Source organism: Ovis aries, chromosome 22 (assembly GCF_016772045.2).
Source record: "Ovis aries strain OAR_USU_Benz2616 breed Rambouillet chromosome 22, ARS-UI_Ramb_v3.0, whole genome shotgun sequence".
NCBI lineage: Eukaryota > Metazoa > Chordata > Mammalia > Artiodactyla > Bovidae > Ovis > Ovis aries.
In genome coordinates this window covers 23,574,075-23,590,603 of record NC_056075.1, presented here as the reverse complement: position 1 = coordinate 23,590,603, position 16,529 = coordinate 23,574,075, and the positions used below count along the sequence as shown (strand labels likewise).

Sequence of the window (16,529 nt, the reverse complement as noted above, 5' to 3'; positions counted from 1 at the left end):
GTGGTAATCTGGTCTCCCTGCTTATGTTCACAGGTAAGTTCTAAAAGTTTATCCCCATGACTGCATAACTTGCATTATTTCTGGAGATAAAATTTGGACTCTAGTTTCCAGACTATTGTTCAAATTTTATCCCCCTCTTTAGCCAGTCCGGTAAAATGAATTACAAATATCTTGGATTTATTACCTCTCGAGGAAAGGGCCCCTCTGTAACATTCCTTTAATTCCAGCTCTTTGATACTGAGCTATAGAATTCCTTTACAAAAATATTTTTAAAGCTCCCTTTTAGAAAATAGGGAAATAGCATCCACTCCTGTATAATTTTTAGCAGGAGCATGCAGGGCCTCACGGTTGGATGGGCCCAGGCCCAGGTTTGGGCTACTACAACCTCACTGTAGTGCAGGAAGGCAGCAGGCTCAGGAAATCTGCAATACCAGTTTGCCTTTGGGACTCAATGTTGCCAAGGGTTTCTGGGGCAGAGAAACCTTAAGTTAACCCTGGGAGGAAGGATTGAAAAAGAAAATGAAAAGATAGGTGCTTATTCCCTCAAGTGGTGGTACAGGGGGGACTTTCTTTTACATAGAAAGGCAACATAGGAAAGAAAAGCAGGCACTGAAGAGTCAGCAGACCAGCTCTGTTACTCACTATGGGGCATCAGACAGGGTTTAACTTTGTCATTCCGAGACTCTGTTCCTTCATTTGTCAAATGGGTATACAAATACTATACCTAGCGAGGGTTGTGAGGCTTAACTGAGATCAGTCTATGTTTACTGCCTAGTACAGTGACTGGCATATGGTAAGCAGGTACTGAATAAATAAGAGCTGTTACTAATGCACTTCAGGATGTGGAGGATCACATTGCCTAGTGACTGAAAGCCTATCACTAGTATGCTTCATGGAGAGGCTTCCCCACAGTCTCACAGACTCACTCTGTTGTCCTGTCCTAACAGTTGATGCTGCTGCTCACCTTTCCTTCTCCTCCCTGCCTGGTGATGCTGAATGCCGTGTTTCCCTATTACTATAATTGTTCGGGTTTAATAATTTATCAACTTCATAATGTGCTTTTAATGTGTTTCTTTTTATAAATGAGCTCATGGCAACTAGTGGCGACTCACTGAAAATAGGAGATACAGACTAGTAAGAGCCAGAAATTCTATAAATTAAGGAAAGTATTCTGGCCTTGCATAGAGAAGGATCTAGTAACCACATACTACTATTCTTAGAAGTGGAAACAAATGTCTACAATGCAAGCCCATGTACTGATGAGTCTACCGTTCTTTAATAGGCCCTAAAAGGTGTGTGTGTGTGTGTTTTACTTTCTGGTTGTGCCACTCAGTATGTGGGATTATAGTTCCCTGACCAGGGATTGGACCTGCATCCTTTGTGTTGGAAGTGAGGAATGTTAACCACTGGACCACCATGGACATTCCTGAAAGATGTTTTATTACAAAACTCTCATTGTTAGTGTGCAACTAACATCTTTCATCAGCAGTACCACTAATGTATCTTCAAGCGGCCTGGAGGTGCCTTTAGACAGATGTCCTGACAATGACAATATTGTTCAGGATTCAGCAAGCTCCAGCTTCAACCATCAGCTGTGAGTTGCATCCAAATATCCCCCCATTGGCAGTCTCCATCCTGGAACCTGGCCTGGCATTAGGAGATCTCAACTTGGCATCCATGGACTTCTGCATACCAGTAGATAGTTCTAAAGGAGTCACAAGTCCCTTGACCTGTATAGTTTTGTGCATGTATTTTCTGGGGGGAAAAGATCCATAACTTTCTCCAAGGGGGGAGAAGCCTTTTTAATCCCCAAAAAGGTTAAGAATTACCACAGTAGAGGAAGATTCTATTACTGCTGCCCATGTATCTACCTAGGCATGTGGTTTCTGCAGAAGCAGAGCCTCATTTTCAAAGAAGGAAAAGATTCTTACTGTTTTGAAGAACTTTTTAATCATGTGCCTTCTGCCAGTTCATTCTCAGAACTTCAGCAAGCTAAGCTAGTTAAATCATTATCCAGGCACAGAATACATTGTCTTTCATCATTTGATTGATTTGATTTCCCCATTTCCTGCCATGAACTGCCCACTTAGTGCATTATGTTTCAGACCAGACAGTCTGCAGACTATAGCCCTGAGGCTTCGACAGGGGAAAAAAAAGAAACACTAAACAAGGATGCACGGAACAGAGATCATGTGATTTCTGATTTATCAGGGGGTGCAACTGTTCACTGAATCAAAACAGTGCATCTCTGTTAAGGCAGCAGAAACCACAAAACACAAGTTATGTTGGTGGGATTCGTGTGACTTTTAATTCTTATTTTACTAATGTTTTACAGTAAGTGTAAGGAGTAAAGACAGGAATGGAGTGAGGGAAAGGAAGAAGAGAAAAGTATTCTTTCAAGTTCCTTGAATGGCTGAAGCACGTGCTAGGATCAGAAAGGTGAGTAAAAGCATCATGTCCTTTTCACCACAGAAATGGAGATGTGTGACACAGATATGGCGACTCTTCAGATCTATGGAAGTGACTCCAACAGAGAATTAATTCTGCATAAAACTTGGCACATGTGGAAGACTGGGCAATGCAGGTGCTACACAGCTGGGCAAATGAAAACTGGACTTCCCAGAACCTATCTCCTAGTGTGTGAGCAGGACATCTGTGCCTTTCTCTGGTCTGAGTGTCTCTTCCTCTCCAGCAGGGAAGCAAGACCCCGCCAACTATGCAGCAACGGGAAATCTGTTGGGCAAGACTGTTAGAAGATCAAGATTTTTTTTTTTTGTTGGTGGTATTGATTGACCAGAAAGGACTTTTTACTTTTGGGCAGGAGCATTGTGTCCTGGTGATAAGATAATCTATATTTAGCATTCTTAAAAGGCATAGGTGTGAAGACAAGGCCTTTTTAGGACCTAGACTAGTTGGGAGGGAAATATGAGGATTTTAAGGGAAAAGGCATGAACAGCTAATTCTCTATCACCACAAATGAACTGCCACAGATAAATGAGACCTTGTCTTTTCCCCTTCATACAGATACTCACCTCTTCTAGCTTACACTACTAAATCTAAGGTCAGCTTAATCACAGTTTGGGATTAACTATGACTGTGCTTCTAAAGTTAAGGTGAAAAGCTACATTCTTAATAAACTATTCCTTTTTCCTAATTAAATGGATTTGAATAAGCTAAGGGGTAACCCACAAAACTTATCACTGCCATTTTTTTAACGTATATGATTAAAAGGACATGAAATGGATAGGGAGAAGTCATTACACGAATCATAGAAATGGTCAACATGCATCTAATTCTACTTATTGAGCAGAGAGAGCTAAAGGGGTTAAGTTCTTTTGAGAAGAACCTAAATGTGTTTTAAAAGGACAAATACTACACTACCCCCCCCCCCTTTTTTTTTTTTTCCTGAATGGAAGAAAGGATATATGGAATTGCAGGGGGTGAGAGGGAAAATACCCATTAAACAAACACCTATCATTTGTGAAACAATTCTATCGAGTGGTGTCGGGTGTGGACTGTGGGTTTATCTCTGGCAGTGATATTATGTTTTAGATATCTAGAGTGAGATTACATAGCTGGGTAACGGCTGGGTGTGGTGAGTGAATATAGGTTTTAATTTCAATTCACAGCAAGATGGTGATGATCACAGATTTAGCACCTTAGTTTGTACTTCCTCTGTACCTGAATCATCTATAGCTGTGAAGCATGAGCTTTAGGTGAGAAAGCTGCATTCTTAGATAACTCCTCTGTGATTGCTCTAGGACTGCGGTTTGCTCCAATCTAAGGTGTGGATTTCTTATTAGAGAAAGGAAGTATTCAATGCTAAATATGAGACTGAAGCCTTGAAGACAATGTAGAGTGGTGGCAGGTGTTTTGGATCAGGAATAGGCTGTTTAACAAGTCAAGTGTATATTATCCCCTCCTAAGCATTAACTTTTTTTAAGCAAGAGAATTATATTTTTTGGCTTGAAATGGTGTTTTCTTCTATATTTGATTTCTCGGTTTTCTTAGTAGATATCACTGTCTCCTCCAATATTTCTTCAAAACTTTCCCCTATCTGCGAGGTTTTCTTTGAGGCTACCTTAGAAGCCTCCTCTTCCTCCTCCTCTTTCTTAAGAGACAGCCCAGTGGCTGACCCTTTGGAGGTGGTAGAACTGAGGATTCTAGGTGGGAGTAGATAGCTTGGGTTGGGAAGTGGATTCAGCCCCGAAATGCTTAATCCACTGGTGCTGAAACGTGTCTCTTCGCCTTCCAGCAGTTTCCTGTAAATCCAACAAAGAAAAACTCTTAGGAAGTCAACTTGCAACTTTTAAAAGAATTTAACCCTCCATCCCCTATTCATTTCAGAAAGACTTCAGATTCCAGATTTCACAGTTTCTTCATGACATTGAGACCAATAAATATTGAATTTCAAGGCCAAAGACTTGGACTTTATCCAGCACATACACACACCTTTTCATCCAGCGTGCACGGGCACACACACACACACACACACACACACACCTTTAGCACCAGCTATGTTTAAAGCACTGTCAAGGGGAAACCTATCTTATTTGCAAATACATTTTAAAAAAAAAACAAACTTCAACTCCCCTTGGTTTCATCACACCCATTTTTGGCACTTAGAGTCTACAAAGATCTAAGGAGAAATTAACACCTTAAGTACAACAGGGATAAGAAGGTAAGAAGTCCACAAAGAAACTGCCTAATTCGCTTGAACTTGAGATCTGTATTTTTTCAGCATGTCCGGGTACAAAGGATATGGAATCAGCAATAACAGAAACCAAGGAATTAAACTGTTTCAGATACCAAGCTTTTTCCCAGCCTGGCCTAAACAGCATCATAATAGAATGGCCCCAATATCTTTCTTTTCTTCTCATAATTCTGGTAACTTTTATCATTAAAAAAAAAAATCAAAAACTCAAAACACTATCAAATCCTCTGGGAGCTTTAAAGTAGTATACAAAGTGTCAGAAAAAAAGAAAAAATTCTCACATCTGAGGTTGAGTCTGAACTCTCATTTACCAACACCGTGACCATAGACAAAATCAGTCTATGGTTCAAGTTTCCTCATCTGCAAAATGATAATATAACCTGATACCTAGATAATTTATATGCAGAATCTAATACAGTGCCTAGCACACAGTAGTCATTCAAAAAGTAGCAGCTGCTGTCATTTTTTTAATATAAATTTATTTATTTAAATTGGAGGTTAATTACTTTACAATATTGTATTGGTTTTGCCATACATCAACATGAATCTGCCACAGATATGCATCTGTTCCCCATCCTGAACCCCCCTCCCTCCTCCTTCCCCATACCATCCCTCTGGGTCGTCCCAGTGCACCAGCCCCAAGCATCCTTGTTTACTTACACAGCTATCCAGGGGGATACTTCATCTATGAGGACTTTCTATGTTATATGAACCCTGTTTTCAAAGTTAGAATCTGATGGGTTTTACTTCAACCTCTGTACACTCACATTATTCCCTTAAATCTCTGCAGTGGTAGGTAGACTGCTCCAGGCCTCCAGGCACTAGCAGGGTGGAGCTGGGACATAACCAAGCTGAGGGACATAAGGGTCAGCTTATCTGAAAGGAGGCAGTGATGCCTTTCCTCATCCCCTGCTTCACCCATCAGAAATTAGAGCCTAGAACCACTTATCTGGATAGCAATGCCCTAGGTGACAGGATCTGCCTAGGTGCACATGCCCTGTGACGTACCTGTAAGCTGCTATCTCAATGTCAAGAGCCATTTTGACATTGAGCAAGTCCTGGTATTCCCGAAGGTGGCGGGCCATCTCACTCTTGGTGTTCCTCAGATCATTCTCCAGCTGCCCAATGTTATCCTGAAAAGCAGCAACACAAATCCAATATAAGTAGGCCAAACTGGCTGACATTCATCGAGATTGAGAAAGCAAGGATTCTCAACTCTGCCTATACATTAAAAATCCATACCTGTCCCTCAGCCCAGATTCTGATTCAACTGTTCCAGGATAGGGTCCCAACATCTTAATTTTTCCATAAAGGTCCCAGGAGATCTGGATACATTTCTATCAAGGGGCACAGGGTTCTCAACTAAACACCAGAAAGATATTTATTTTTCACTCACTTACCGTCCCTCCCTTGCTATTGTGTTACTGCTGAATCACTCAGTTGTTGAATGTCCTTTTTGAAACCAAAGGCTCAGGTCAGGAGCTCAGGTTTAGAAAATTCCAACTGTGGAGAGCACAGAGAGCATGGCAAGTCTCTGGCTCCATTTGTTGTGATGGTTTCAAGAAGTCTATTTCACTGACCGAATTTTACATGACAGATAGGAAGCATAAACACTTCAAGGAATTTTTTTTTTTTAATCCAAATGGCAGATTGAAATTACAATTTTTTTAAAAAAGAAACTTAAGTTCATATAATACTTGTGCTTTAAGTTCCTCCAGGTGCAAAAACAGGCACAGAAGAAAAAAAGGTTTAAATCTGTGATTCTTGAGAAACGAGAGGATCTTTTAAAAACACGGCAGATCCTATTCCTCATCTACTTAAAACCCTCCAACAGCTTTGGAATTAAGTGCAAACTTCTTAGCACAGCCTATACTTTTCACGTTGCTCATTATGTTTTAGTTGCCGTGGCCTTCTCTTTCGCTCCTTAAACTTACCAAGTTCATTGCTATCGCAGGCCCGTTAGACTAGCTCTTGCCTCTGTTTGGAATGCTCTGTGGTGGGTCTTCACATGGCTGACTTCAAGATTCAGTTCAAATGCCCTTTACTCAGGTCTTCGTCATCTAATTTAAGTACCCTCTCCACACTGATCTGGCATGTACTTTTACCTTAAGCCAGGGCAACTGCTAGCCCATGAAGGAAATTCGTGAAAACTTTAAAAAAAGTATCTTCAGGAAAAAGACACCACCTGAAAGTGGCCACTCTGCTTTTTAGCTCTTATTATACGGATAATTCTTTGTTGAGGGGGGCTTTCGCTGTGAATGTAGGATTTTTAGCAGCATTCCTGACCTCTATCGACTAGATGCCAGCAGCACCTTCTCTCCCAGCTGTGATAACCAGCAATGTCTCCAGACATTGCTAAATGGCCCTGGGAGGGTAAATCCACTGTTAGAAAACTATCGTGAAGTGAAAGTGAAGTTGCTCAGTTGTGTCCGACTCTTTGCGACCCCCATGGACACCAGGCTCCTCCGTCCGTGGGATTTTCTAGGCAACAGTACTGGAGTGGGTTGCCATTTGTACTGGGATGTAATTTACATGGAAGCCGTCTGTCTAGTTTACCCCTGGAAGCCCATAGCCTAGCACAATGAACACTGGAGAGGCTCAGTGAAAGACTGTTGGATGAATTTCTTTTCTTATTCTCAGCAAATTACTCATATAATTCAGTTGCAATTCTCAACATGGTGAGTACAGTGGCTGAGAGTTATTTTTATGAAACAGTCATGCAGATAAATATATCAGAAACCTCAAGAAAGTGCTGAGGAACCCTTTGAACTTCCCTTGTAGGGATGATAAAATGCTGCTGAAAGCCAGGGCTGATAGATCAGGGGGTGCAAACTTCCAAATCAAAAGAATCTGCAGAAAGAATTAAAATTCATACCACCTACCTGTTCTATAAATATTGACGGGAATACTGCAAAGAAAAAACCCAATTAACTGATGGGTTCAGAGCAAGGAATGACAAACAGTGAAGAAAATATATAATACACTGAACAATGGTGGAAATATTCCAAAGTGTGTTAAGAGATCATAAGAGTTTAAAGGGATTTTTGCCGAGAAATTTTACTTGATGGTTGCTATATTTGAGGTTAAATAGTGTTAGCTGCTCAGTTGTGTCTGACTCTTTGCAACCCCATGGGCCGTAGCCCACTAGTCTCCTCCATTCATGGGATTTTCCAGACAAGAATATTGGAGTGGGTTGCCATTTCCTTCTCCAGGGGATCTTCCTGACCCAGGGACGAACCCGGTTGTCCTGCATTGCAGGCGGACTCTACCATCTGAGCTACAAGCAAATCTAGTGACACCCTAGGAGTAAGAGAATCAATATACTGTGGTAAGGGGGAAAGAGTCTAAGGTGAAGAAAAAGGAGAAAAGGGAGCAAGTATTCTTATCATGCAGAGGGGCAGGAGAAATGTTACAGGAGGAAAAAAAGAGGGTTTCATCAAGATGTTTGGATTGCATTTCTTGCCCTGCCACCAACATCTAACATACCTCTGTTTTCTGTACTTATACTTTCTTTGAAACTTCCATTTCTGTATATGGGAAATTATAATGTTTATTCTTTTCTGAGGTATTCTAAGATCCTCAAGTGAGGATTTCAATTTAATGCACCTCACATTATTATGTGATGAGTCCATTATCTGTTCAATTAGATAACAGTCATTAGAACAGTGTTTGGTACCTAGGAACTGCTTAATAAATGTTGTGTGTGTGAGTATGAAGTCGCTCAGTCGTGTCCAACTCTTTGCGACCCCGTGGACTGAAGCCCACCAGGCTCCTCCGTCCATGGGATTCTCCAGGCAAGAATGTTAGCAATTTTTATTATTGTTAATATCATACCATGTGACTCTACCCTTTTAATGATATGGACAAATTGATCACGAACCCTCCCTAACAACCCCTTAGATCAGCAGTCCCAACCCTTTGTGGCACTGGGGACTGGTTTCATGGAAAACAATTTTTCCACGGATTGAGGGGAGGGGATGGTTTTGGAATGATTCAATCACACTGCATTTGTTGTGCACTTTATTTCTATTATTCCATCGGCTCCACCTTGGATCATCAGGCATTAGATCCCAGAGATAGGCAACCCCTGGCTTAGATAACTAAAGAACGCAACGTATAATAAAACTTTAACATTGGAGAATTGGAGGCAAATCCTATAAAGCACTAGATTATTTTTTGTTTTTCACGAAGATGTACATCTCCATAACAGTTGGATTTTTTTTTTAATTTAAAGGATATTATTTTCTTTCTCCAGATAGGAAGGTACAAAGTTAAAACCTTAAATTCCAGAATTTAATATAATACTTCATTCTTCAAAACAACCACAGGCTTTTCAGCTCTGGACACCGAGGTTTCCATAACAGTTTTAAATAACAAATCTAAATAAAAACTTTTCTAAAGTGCTTTGTACTACTCTTTCCCAGGATACTAAACAAAATGCAACCTTTCTCAGCAACTAAGGATTAAGATAATGATCAATATTTCTCTATAATTCTGTGATGTGTTTTATCTTTTAGGTCAACTACGGTATATATAAGGCTGTACATTTCTACACTAAATGTAGAGAGAGCAGTATTTGAACTAGTGTTTGCTACTAGTGATTTTCTTTCTTTCTTTTTTTTTTTCTGTGTGTGTGATTTTCTTTGTCCTGAAAGTTGAACTAATCTCCTGCTACTCACTCCTGACAATGCCTGACTCGTGTGGTTCCTCTTCTCTATCTTGCCGCAGGCTTGAAATCCAAATAGCAAAGTGCTTTAGAATCACAAAGTAACAAATAAGCTGGGGGGCAACAGAGGGGCCAACTTCCTAATATGTGATTTAGAGATAGGTGTGTCACATGAGCAGGTTAATAAGTTCCTTTTAAAAAAAAATTGGTTTTGTTTCAGAACTGTTTTCTGAATAAGAGGTTGCTGAGGACCTGAGTTCTAGATAGATGAGATTTCCTTGAACTTTTCTGCCACACATTTCACAGGTCTATTTTATGGATCAGTGCAGACATAAAGCATGACTTTGCTCTTTTTAGAAGGAACTATGCTGACTGCTGACCACTGCTCTTCAACATCTAGGCTCTTTGTCTGTGCTTTCTTCCCCACCCTAGGCTGTCTTGCATTGCCCTTCAAAAGCCCTGCCAAAGATGGCCTCCAGCTGGAAATCTGAGCAAAGCGCTGCAGTCTGCCCCCTCCCCCAACCACGCAGCAGCTGCTGGCTTAGACTGAGGGAACAGGAGAGAGGCACTCCCATTCCAGGGGTCTCTCCTGGAATGGCTAACCGGAGTGTTGAGCATCCTCCTGAGGGCTCGAAGGATGTGGACTGGGACTAAGAGAGAGAACAGGTAGCAGAGCATCTGCAGTGGCGCACAGGACAACAGACAGAGCTGTGGGTTCATCACTTTTAGGGGCCCTCACCCAGGGGAAGAGTAGTGAGTGCGGCACCATCTGATTGAAGAAGGCTGTTCAGAATGACTGCTCTGCCTGATAACGAAGGTGGGGAGAGAGGATTTCTATATGTGGTACACTCGCAGGTCACTCTGCTGCCTTTTCTCACTCCTATCTTTATTTCATCCCATGATTTTCTCTACAATACTTTAAAAATGTTGCACTACAAGTATTTCTATAGGCTGGTTTACACTGGGAAAGGTGGTTTAAATCAGCGCACCCCCAAATCAGTCTCAGGAATTGATAGGGTGCAGTGCTTTTATTGAAATTGCATATTCTTGGGCCCCACCTGCAAACTACTAAATCCATATCCTTGGGAGTAAGCCTGAGACTCTTTCTGTTAAGCCCCCAAGTAACCTTGGTGGGTCAATGGGTTTAGGAACCACTAGTTTTTCTGTAAAGGCTCTATCAGGGTGGCCCAGGTGACAATAATACAGTGAGGTGGTATGTTTGGTGTTTAGTTGCTAAGTCATGGCTCTTTGTGATCCCACGGACTTTAGCCCACCAGTCTCCTCTGTCCATGGGATTTCCCAGGCAAGAATACTAGAGAGGGTTACCATTTCCTCCTCCAGGGGAATCTTCCTGATCCCCAGGGATTGAACCCGCGTCTCCTGCATTGGCAGGCAGATTCTTTACCCCTGAGCCACCAGGGAAGCGCTAATATACTGAGGTAGAGTGGGCAAAAACAGAACAAAAGAAAGCAAAACGCATATGGAAAAGTTGAAAAAAGAGGGAGAAGGGGACCAAATGACCTTTTTCTTGAATTCTAATTTCAGAAATGGATCTATCAGGTTATAGATTTATATGCAGCCACTGCCACCCCCAATCTCCAAGAGGCCAGCCCCTTCCTGCTGTTTAATTAGGCTACATTTCAATCTCATACTGGAGAGAAGAGGGCAGACTTGGCTCATCTCCCTGGAGAGCATTAACTGATGGTGTGATCCTGATTGTTCCGCAAGGTCTTTCAAGGAAAGCTTCAGCTTTCCAAGATTGACCATTGTACAGGGCCAGGGCCCCCAGTACCATCCAAAAATGTCCTTAGACATCTTTGGCAGAACAGGGACTCTAACGGTGGTGAAGCAGAAACCAGAATCACCCTGTGTCAGAAATGGAAAGCCTTTAGTTAAAGAGGATGGCTCTGTTTGGCTTCTGAGGACAATAGTCCGAGCACCTCTTAATTTTTCGTGTCGCCTGATTCTAGCTCTTGCACATACCACGGTATACTCACTATTAATATGTCACCTTGAATCATTCTTCACCCTTTCAAAAGTGTGATAAGCTTTCTTTCCTCAAATAGGCTGTCAGCCCTCTGGGGCAGGGAAAACGTGACTTTAATGGGGCCTTCCTCTGCCTCTAAGAGGGTGGCAAACCTGCAAAGGAAAATGGGCCTACCACTAACCTCTGAAGCAGAAGAAACAGAACAGCCTCCCATCACTGCAGTGAAAGGGGAGGGGGAGGGGTTAGAGGGCAAGAAAACAATGGCTGAATCTCACTGTGGGGAAGGAGGCTTTTCATCTCAATCAGTGCTGCTAAGATTGTCAGAATAGCCTGATGACACCCTTATGGCTGTAGGACCCGCAGGTGAAGATGTGCACCCCTCCTCAGCTTTTATACATACACATATATCTGTTGTCTGATCTCCTCTTCCATTCATAGCAGGTCCACTGAGGCTATGGCTGATGGGGGCAGCACTGCAGAGCTGCAGATGCCGCAGTTTCTGTTGTTTTTATTTTCTGCAGGCTAGTCTGGATGACCCTACTATTGTCTAACACTGAAAGCCTTTTAAAGCAAACAAAACAAACCAGACAATACTGTCACTATTTCTTAGAATGTAGGGGCTACACCAAGCAAACAGAGGACATGGCAAAGCCCAATTCAGATGGTGATTATGGGTAAGTTACCCTTTTTAGAGAAATACTGGGCTAGCCCAGCAGAAGACCACATAGCTCATCCTTTGAAGCTTCTAGAAGAAAATATGAAGTCTCAATTAACTAAATGTAATTAGTTCAGGCCATTGAGAGCTAGGCCACACAGTGAAAAGTTCAAGTTAAACATTTTGAAGTGGAATAAAAGGATTTATTTGAATATTATTGTAATTATAAATACCAAAATAAACAGCCCAAGCAAGCTTTCTTCCTTTATCAAAGGGAGTTATTTATAATGAACAGCAAATACTGCACACCCATAATAATTCTTTGGCTCCAGACAAAAATAGCACTTTGAGGATTCGCTGCTTTCATGATTGTGTTTTCTTAATGTTCCTAAACATTATTAATTTTATCAAATGGCAACTTTGAGCTTGGTAGAATGAATTATTGCAAGTTTCTGAACTACTAGCATTCTATCCAATGGAACTTTTATTGCACCTTGAAACTGAACCACACTATTTAGATTCTTTCCACACTTTTCACCTGCCTCTGTGTCCTTTGTGGTCATAAGCCCAGAATGTTCCATGCAGTAAAACTGAAGATGCAGTGGCCTTTGTTTGGAGAGAAAAGGAGGAAAGAGCCAATCGATACCTTCACAGGAGCTTAGAGGACAGGCAGAGATGGGAAAAAAAATAAGTGACCTATAACAAAGACACGCTCATCTCTGTGATTTATCACATGCACTTAGGATGGAAAAATGTTAAGGAAATGGGCATTTTCGAGTGGCACTTCACTGCTGTGGGGCAGACTAAGTGGGTTTTGTTAAAAGCTAAGCCATCCGTGAAAGTGAAAATTGATGCTGTCCACCGGGTGACCCTTGATTGCAGGTAGCCAAGACTGATGTGTTGGTGTTGCAGAAGAAAAAAAATCGAAGCAGTTAATTGCCTAGAGAGTCACAACTGGGACATGAGACAGGAGGGAAATTCTGAGATGGGAAGAACTATAGATCAGCACCGAGGACAGCGCCCGACCATCCTCCTTTGCTAACGTCTGTAATGCTTTCTTTAGGAAGAAATACCGTTAGTCAGTCGCCGAGGGAACTGAGTGTATGCTGGGGGAGAACAGAGCACGGCAGTTATTATTAGGCCAATCACTCATCTTCTTGACTGCCAATCTCTACTCCTTTGAGGGCAAAAGTCAAGACAATGGCATAGAACTTTTGCCAATATAGTCTCGCATTCTTCCCCCAACCCAAGGGCAGAAATACTCCCAGGACGCACAGAAAGCATTTCAAAGTCAATCAAACAAGCCAGACAGCGGAAACAGCACCGCCAACCATGGAGAGGCTGCGACCCACCCCTACTGCGCTCACTCCCCCTTTGGGAGGGAGTTGTTCTTCAGGTCGCCAGCCTGTTTATGCCCACTTGCTGAAGAAGCTTGAGGGCTTCTTTGTTAGAAGGGCTCAGACAGGGACGCAAGCGACAGGCAGGGAAAGAGGGCGTCCAGGCCCCTAAAATTAGCGAAAGAGGCTCCAGGGCTTTTTGTTTGCCAGTGCCTCTGGGCGGGGCGCCTTCCGTCCTCACCTTTATCCTCCCCTTGATTTCGAGGGCCCCAACCGTGCGAGAAATACGCGCCGGAGAGCACAGAGCTCTCTTCTCTACGCAGCGCTCCAACCTTTACCTGGTAGGTGGCCACCTCGGCACTGTGTCGCTCCTCCAGCTCCAGGATCTGCCTCTCCAGGGACTCATTGGCCCCGCGCAGGCCCTCGATCTCGATGGTGCGTGCCTGCAGCTGGCGCCGGTACTCGTGAATCTCCTCGCGGCTGGCCCGGATGGCCTCAGTGCTGCGCGCCGCCTGCTCGTTCAGGTTGGCAAACTTGGACTTGTACCACTCCTCGGCCGACTGCAAGTTCTTGGCGGCCAGCGACTCATACTGGGCGCGGATCTCCCTCAGCGCCGAACTCAGATCTGGTTTAGCCACAGACACGTCCACCTCGGCCGCGGCCTGCGAAGACGCCTGCAGCGTGGCCAGCAGCTCGGCCACCTCCTCGTCGTGCACTTGGCGCACGAAGGCCAGCTCGTCCAGCAGTGACTCTACCTTCTTCTCCAGATCCAGGCGGGCAAGCGTGGCGCCGTCCACGTCGCGCTGCTGCGCCTTCAGGGCACGCTCGGCCCCTTCGCGCCCCCGGCTCTCCTCCTCGCAGCGCGCCCGCAGCCGCTGCACCTCCTCGGCCAGCCCATCCCGCTCCAGCAGGGCCTGCGCGCGCCCCGAACTCGCCTCCTCCAGCTGCGCGCGCAGATCGCGCAGCTCGCGCTGGAAGAGCTCGCCGACGCGCGACGGCTCGGCGTGGCGCTGCCGCAGCGCGGCCAGCTCGGCCTCGAGCGCTCGGTTCTGCGTCTCCAGCTGGTGCACCTTCTCGATGAACACGGCGAAGCGGTCGTTGAGGCCCTGCAGCTGCTCCTTCTCGTTAGTGCGGATGATCTTGTACTCATTGGTGCGCGCCGCCGCCTGACTCAGGTCCAGGCCGTCGGACGCCGGGGACCGGCGGTAGGCCAGGCCCAAGCCGAGCGACGAGGCCGAGGAGCAGGCGGCCGAGGAGGCCACATTGCAGCGGGACAGCGACTGCGAGCGGAAGCTCCCCGCGCCGCCAGCCCCGGAGAGGCGCGAGGACAGGCGTGAGCCGTCCCCGAACACCTTGCGGTAAGAGGAGGAGGCGCACACGTAGTGCTCCGAGCCGAAGCTCATGGTGCCGGGACCAGGGCCGGGAGAGCGGCTGCGGCTGGCGCTGGCGAGGAGAGGAGAGGTGCGCAGGGCGGGGCGCGGTGGGGCGGCGTGCACCGGGTTTTAAGGCGTGGGGGGTGGGGGGACGACTGGGGCGGTGCGTTGGGGGCGGAGCTCCTGCTCCGGTCCGGTGGAGAGAGCAGAGGGGAGAGGGGGGCCTCCAGGAGCGGGGGCGGGGAAGCGCAATGACTCCTGCAGCTGCGCGCGCCCCGGACCGAGGGCGAGGGGACAGAGCCATTTGTGTAGGAGCCACCGCCTGTCTGATGAGCCCCTCGCCGAGAATCGTCTGGTTTGGAAGTGACTTGTGTGAAGGGGTTCCTGAACGACGGGGGTTTCCCATCTGGAACCTGCGCGGTTCTATCGCGTCCCTTGACCCTGCCCGAGCCCGCTTTAATCCACGGGGAGGTTAGTGTTTTCTGAGAGGTGTGCTGTATTCTCACGCCCACCCCGGAGCTCCCGGGCGTGAGGCCCTGCTTTTCCAGTTTAGAGTGCAGACCCTCAGGGCGCGGCTTTGTCCCATCCTTCAGCCCGCTCAGGGTTCCCAGGGGAGAAGTGGGTCTCTGCCAGAGAGCATCGCATCAGCTGCTCCTCTGCGGCTCTTGGGGGCGCCCGGGTTGGGTGGCTGCACCGAAAGCCTGCAACGCCCCGGGGAAGAGAGGGGAGGGAGGGGAGGGAGGTGCGGCGCGAGAGCCTGAGTTGCAGGGAGTGGAGAGAAGCCGAGGGATGGCCCTGATGCGCGGAGCTGAGGTGCCCCCGCCGCTTCTGTGTTAAGTGTGCGCTCCTGTTCACCACAGTCCCCCATCACTCTCCACTGGTTAGTGACCGCCTTCTTAATTCATCTACTTTACCTGTCTGGCCCTGTAGGCGTTTGAGATTTCAGTCTGTGAATATTTTCATCTCGTTTAGAAGATCTGTCTTTGGACAAAAGAGGTCCCTGGACAAAAGTGGTCCCTGCAAACATTAAGTTCCGAAAGTGCAGAAGAGTGCTGTTGACTGAGCTGGCCTCCTTCTTTGCACAGGGATGGGTTTCCAAGAATGGGATCTGTGAAGATGAAGCCTGGGAGGAAGCAGCGTGGGGTCTTCAAACGTGTAATCTCTCAGGATGTGGCTATGACTCTGAAGAGGGAAGGGGAGGAACTTTTTAGCAGATTCCAGAATTCCAAACTGAAGGCCTGTTTTGATCTTGGAATCTCAAGGATGTAGTTCTATGATAAATTTTACTTTCATGGAAGAAATATTACCTGAGACAGGCCACTAAAAAGGTGGGGGAATAGAGTCCTGTGGGACTTTGGAGCATATTCTTGTCTTTGTGCTTTATGTCATGTAAGATAACTGGGCCCTACCACAGCCTGGTCCTTGGTTCCTCCTCAGAAACCAAGACCTGAGCTGCAGGAACTCAATTCTGAGTTTAGTGGACTCAGAAATACCTGGTAATGTGAAGGATGGAAGAGTGTTGACATCACTGAATGAATATTCTCTGCCAGCCATCCTGCCAAGAATTTTGCATAGGTTTACTTCCTTCTGGCTACTCTTCAAGGTGACCTTTATCCCCATCTTACTGATAAGAAGCAGGCTTAGCTGCAGCACCCTGCATAAGATTACTAGCAAGCAAACACACTTTCTTTCTCCTCACTGCATAATTCTACTTACAGCAGTGAGACTCTCAAAGTCTTATTAATTTCCGTGTAGCCAGAATAAAGCTAAATGGGCTTCAGAAAGGTTTTGGCCAAT

At 45.3% G+C, this 16,529-nt stretch overlaps 2 protein-coding genes across 2 annotated transcripts in view; one reads left to right on the top strand and one right to left on the bottom strand.

The window, feature by feature from the left end:
• Positions 1 to 2,285: 2,285 nt before the first annotated feature.
• INA (internexin neuronal intermediate filament protein alpha) lies at positions 2,286 to 14,836 on the bottom strand. The gene is made up of 3 exons (XM_015103398.4): positions 13,698 to 14,836; positions 5,723 to 5,847; positions 2,286 to 4,262 (listed from the first exon to the last, which is right to left on the bottom strand). Exons 1-3 carry the CDS (start codon positions 14,760 to 14,762, stop codon positions 3,953 to 3,955), a joined length of 1,500 nt encoding a protein of 499 aa, XP_014958884.2. The 5' UTR covers positions 14,763 to 14,836; the 3' UTR covers positions 2,286 to 3,952.
• The window catches only part of NT5C2 (5'-nucleotidase, cytosolic II), a 149,517-nt gene continuing 147,343 nt past the window's right edge, over positions 14,356 to 16,529 (top strand). The window contains exon 1 of the mRNA XM_060405163.1: positions 14,356 to 14,820. The gene's annotated coding sequence lies outside the window, so the exon portion shown is untranslated. The remainder of the gene's footprint in view (positions 14,821 to 16,529) is intronic.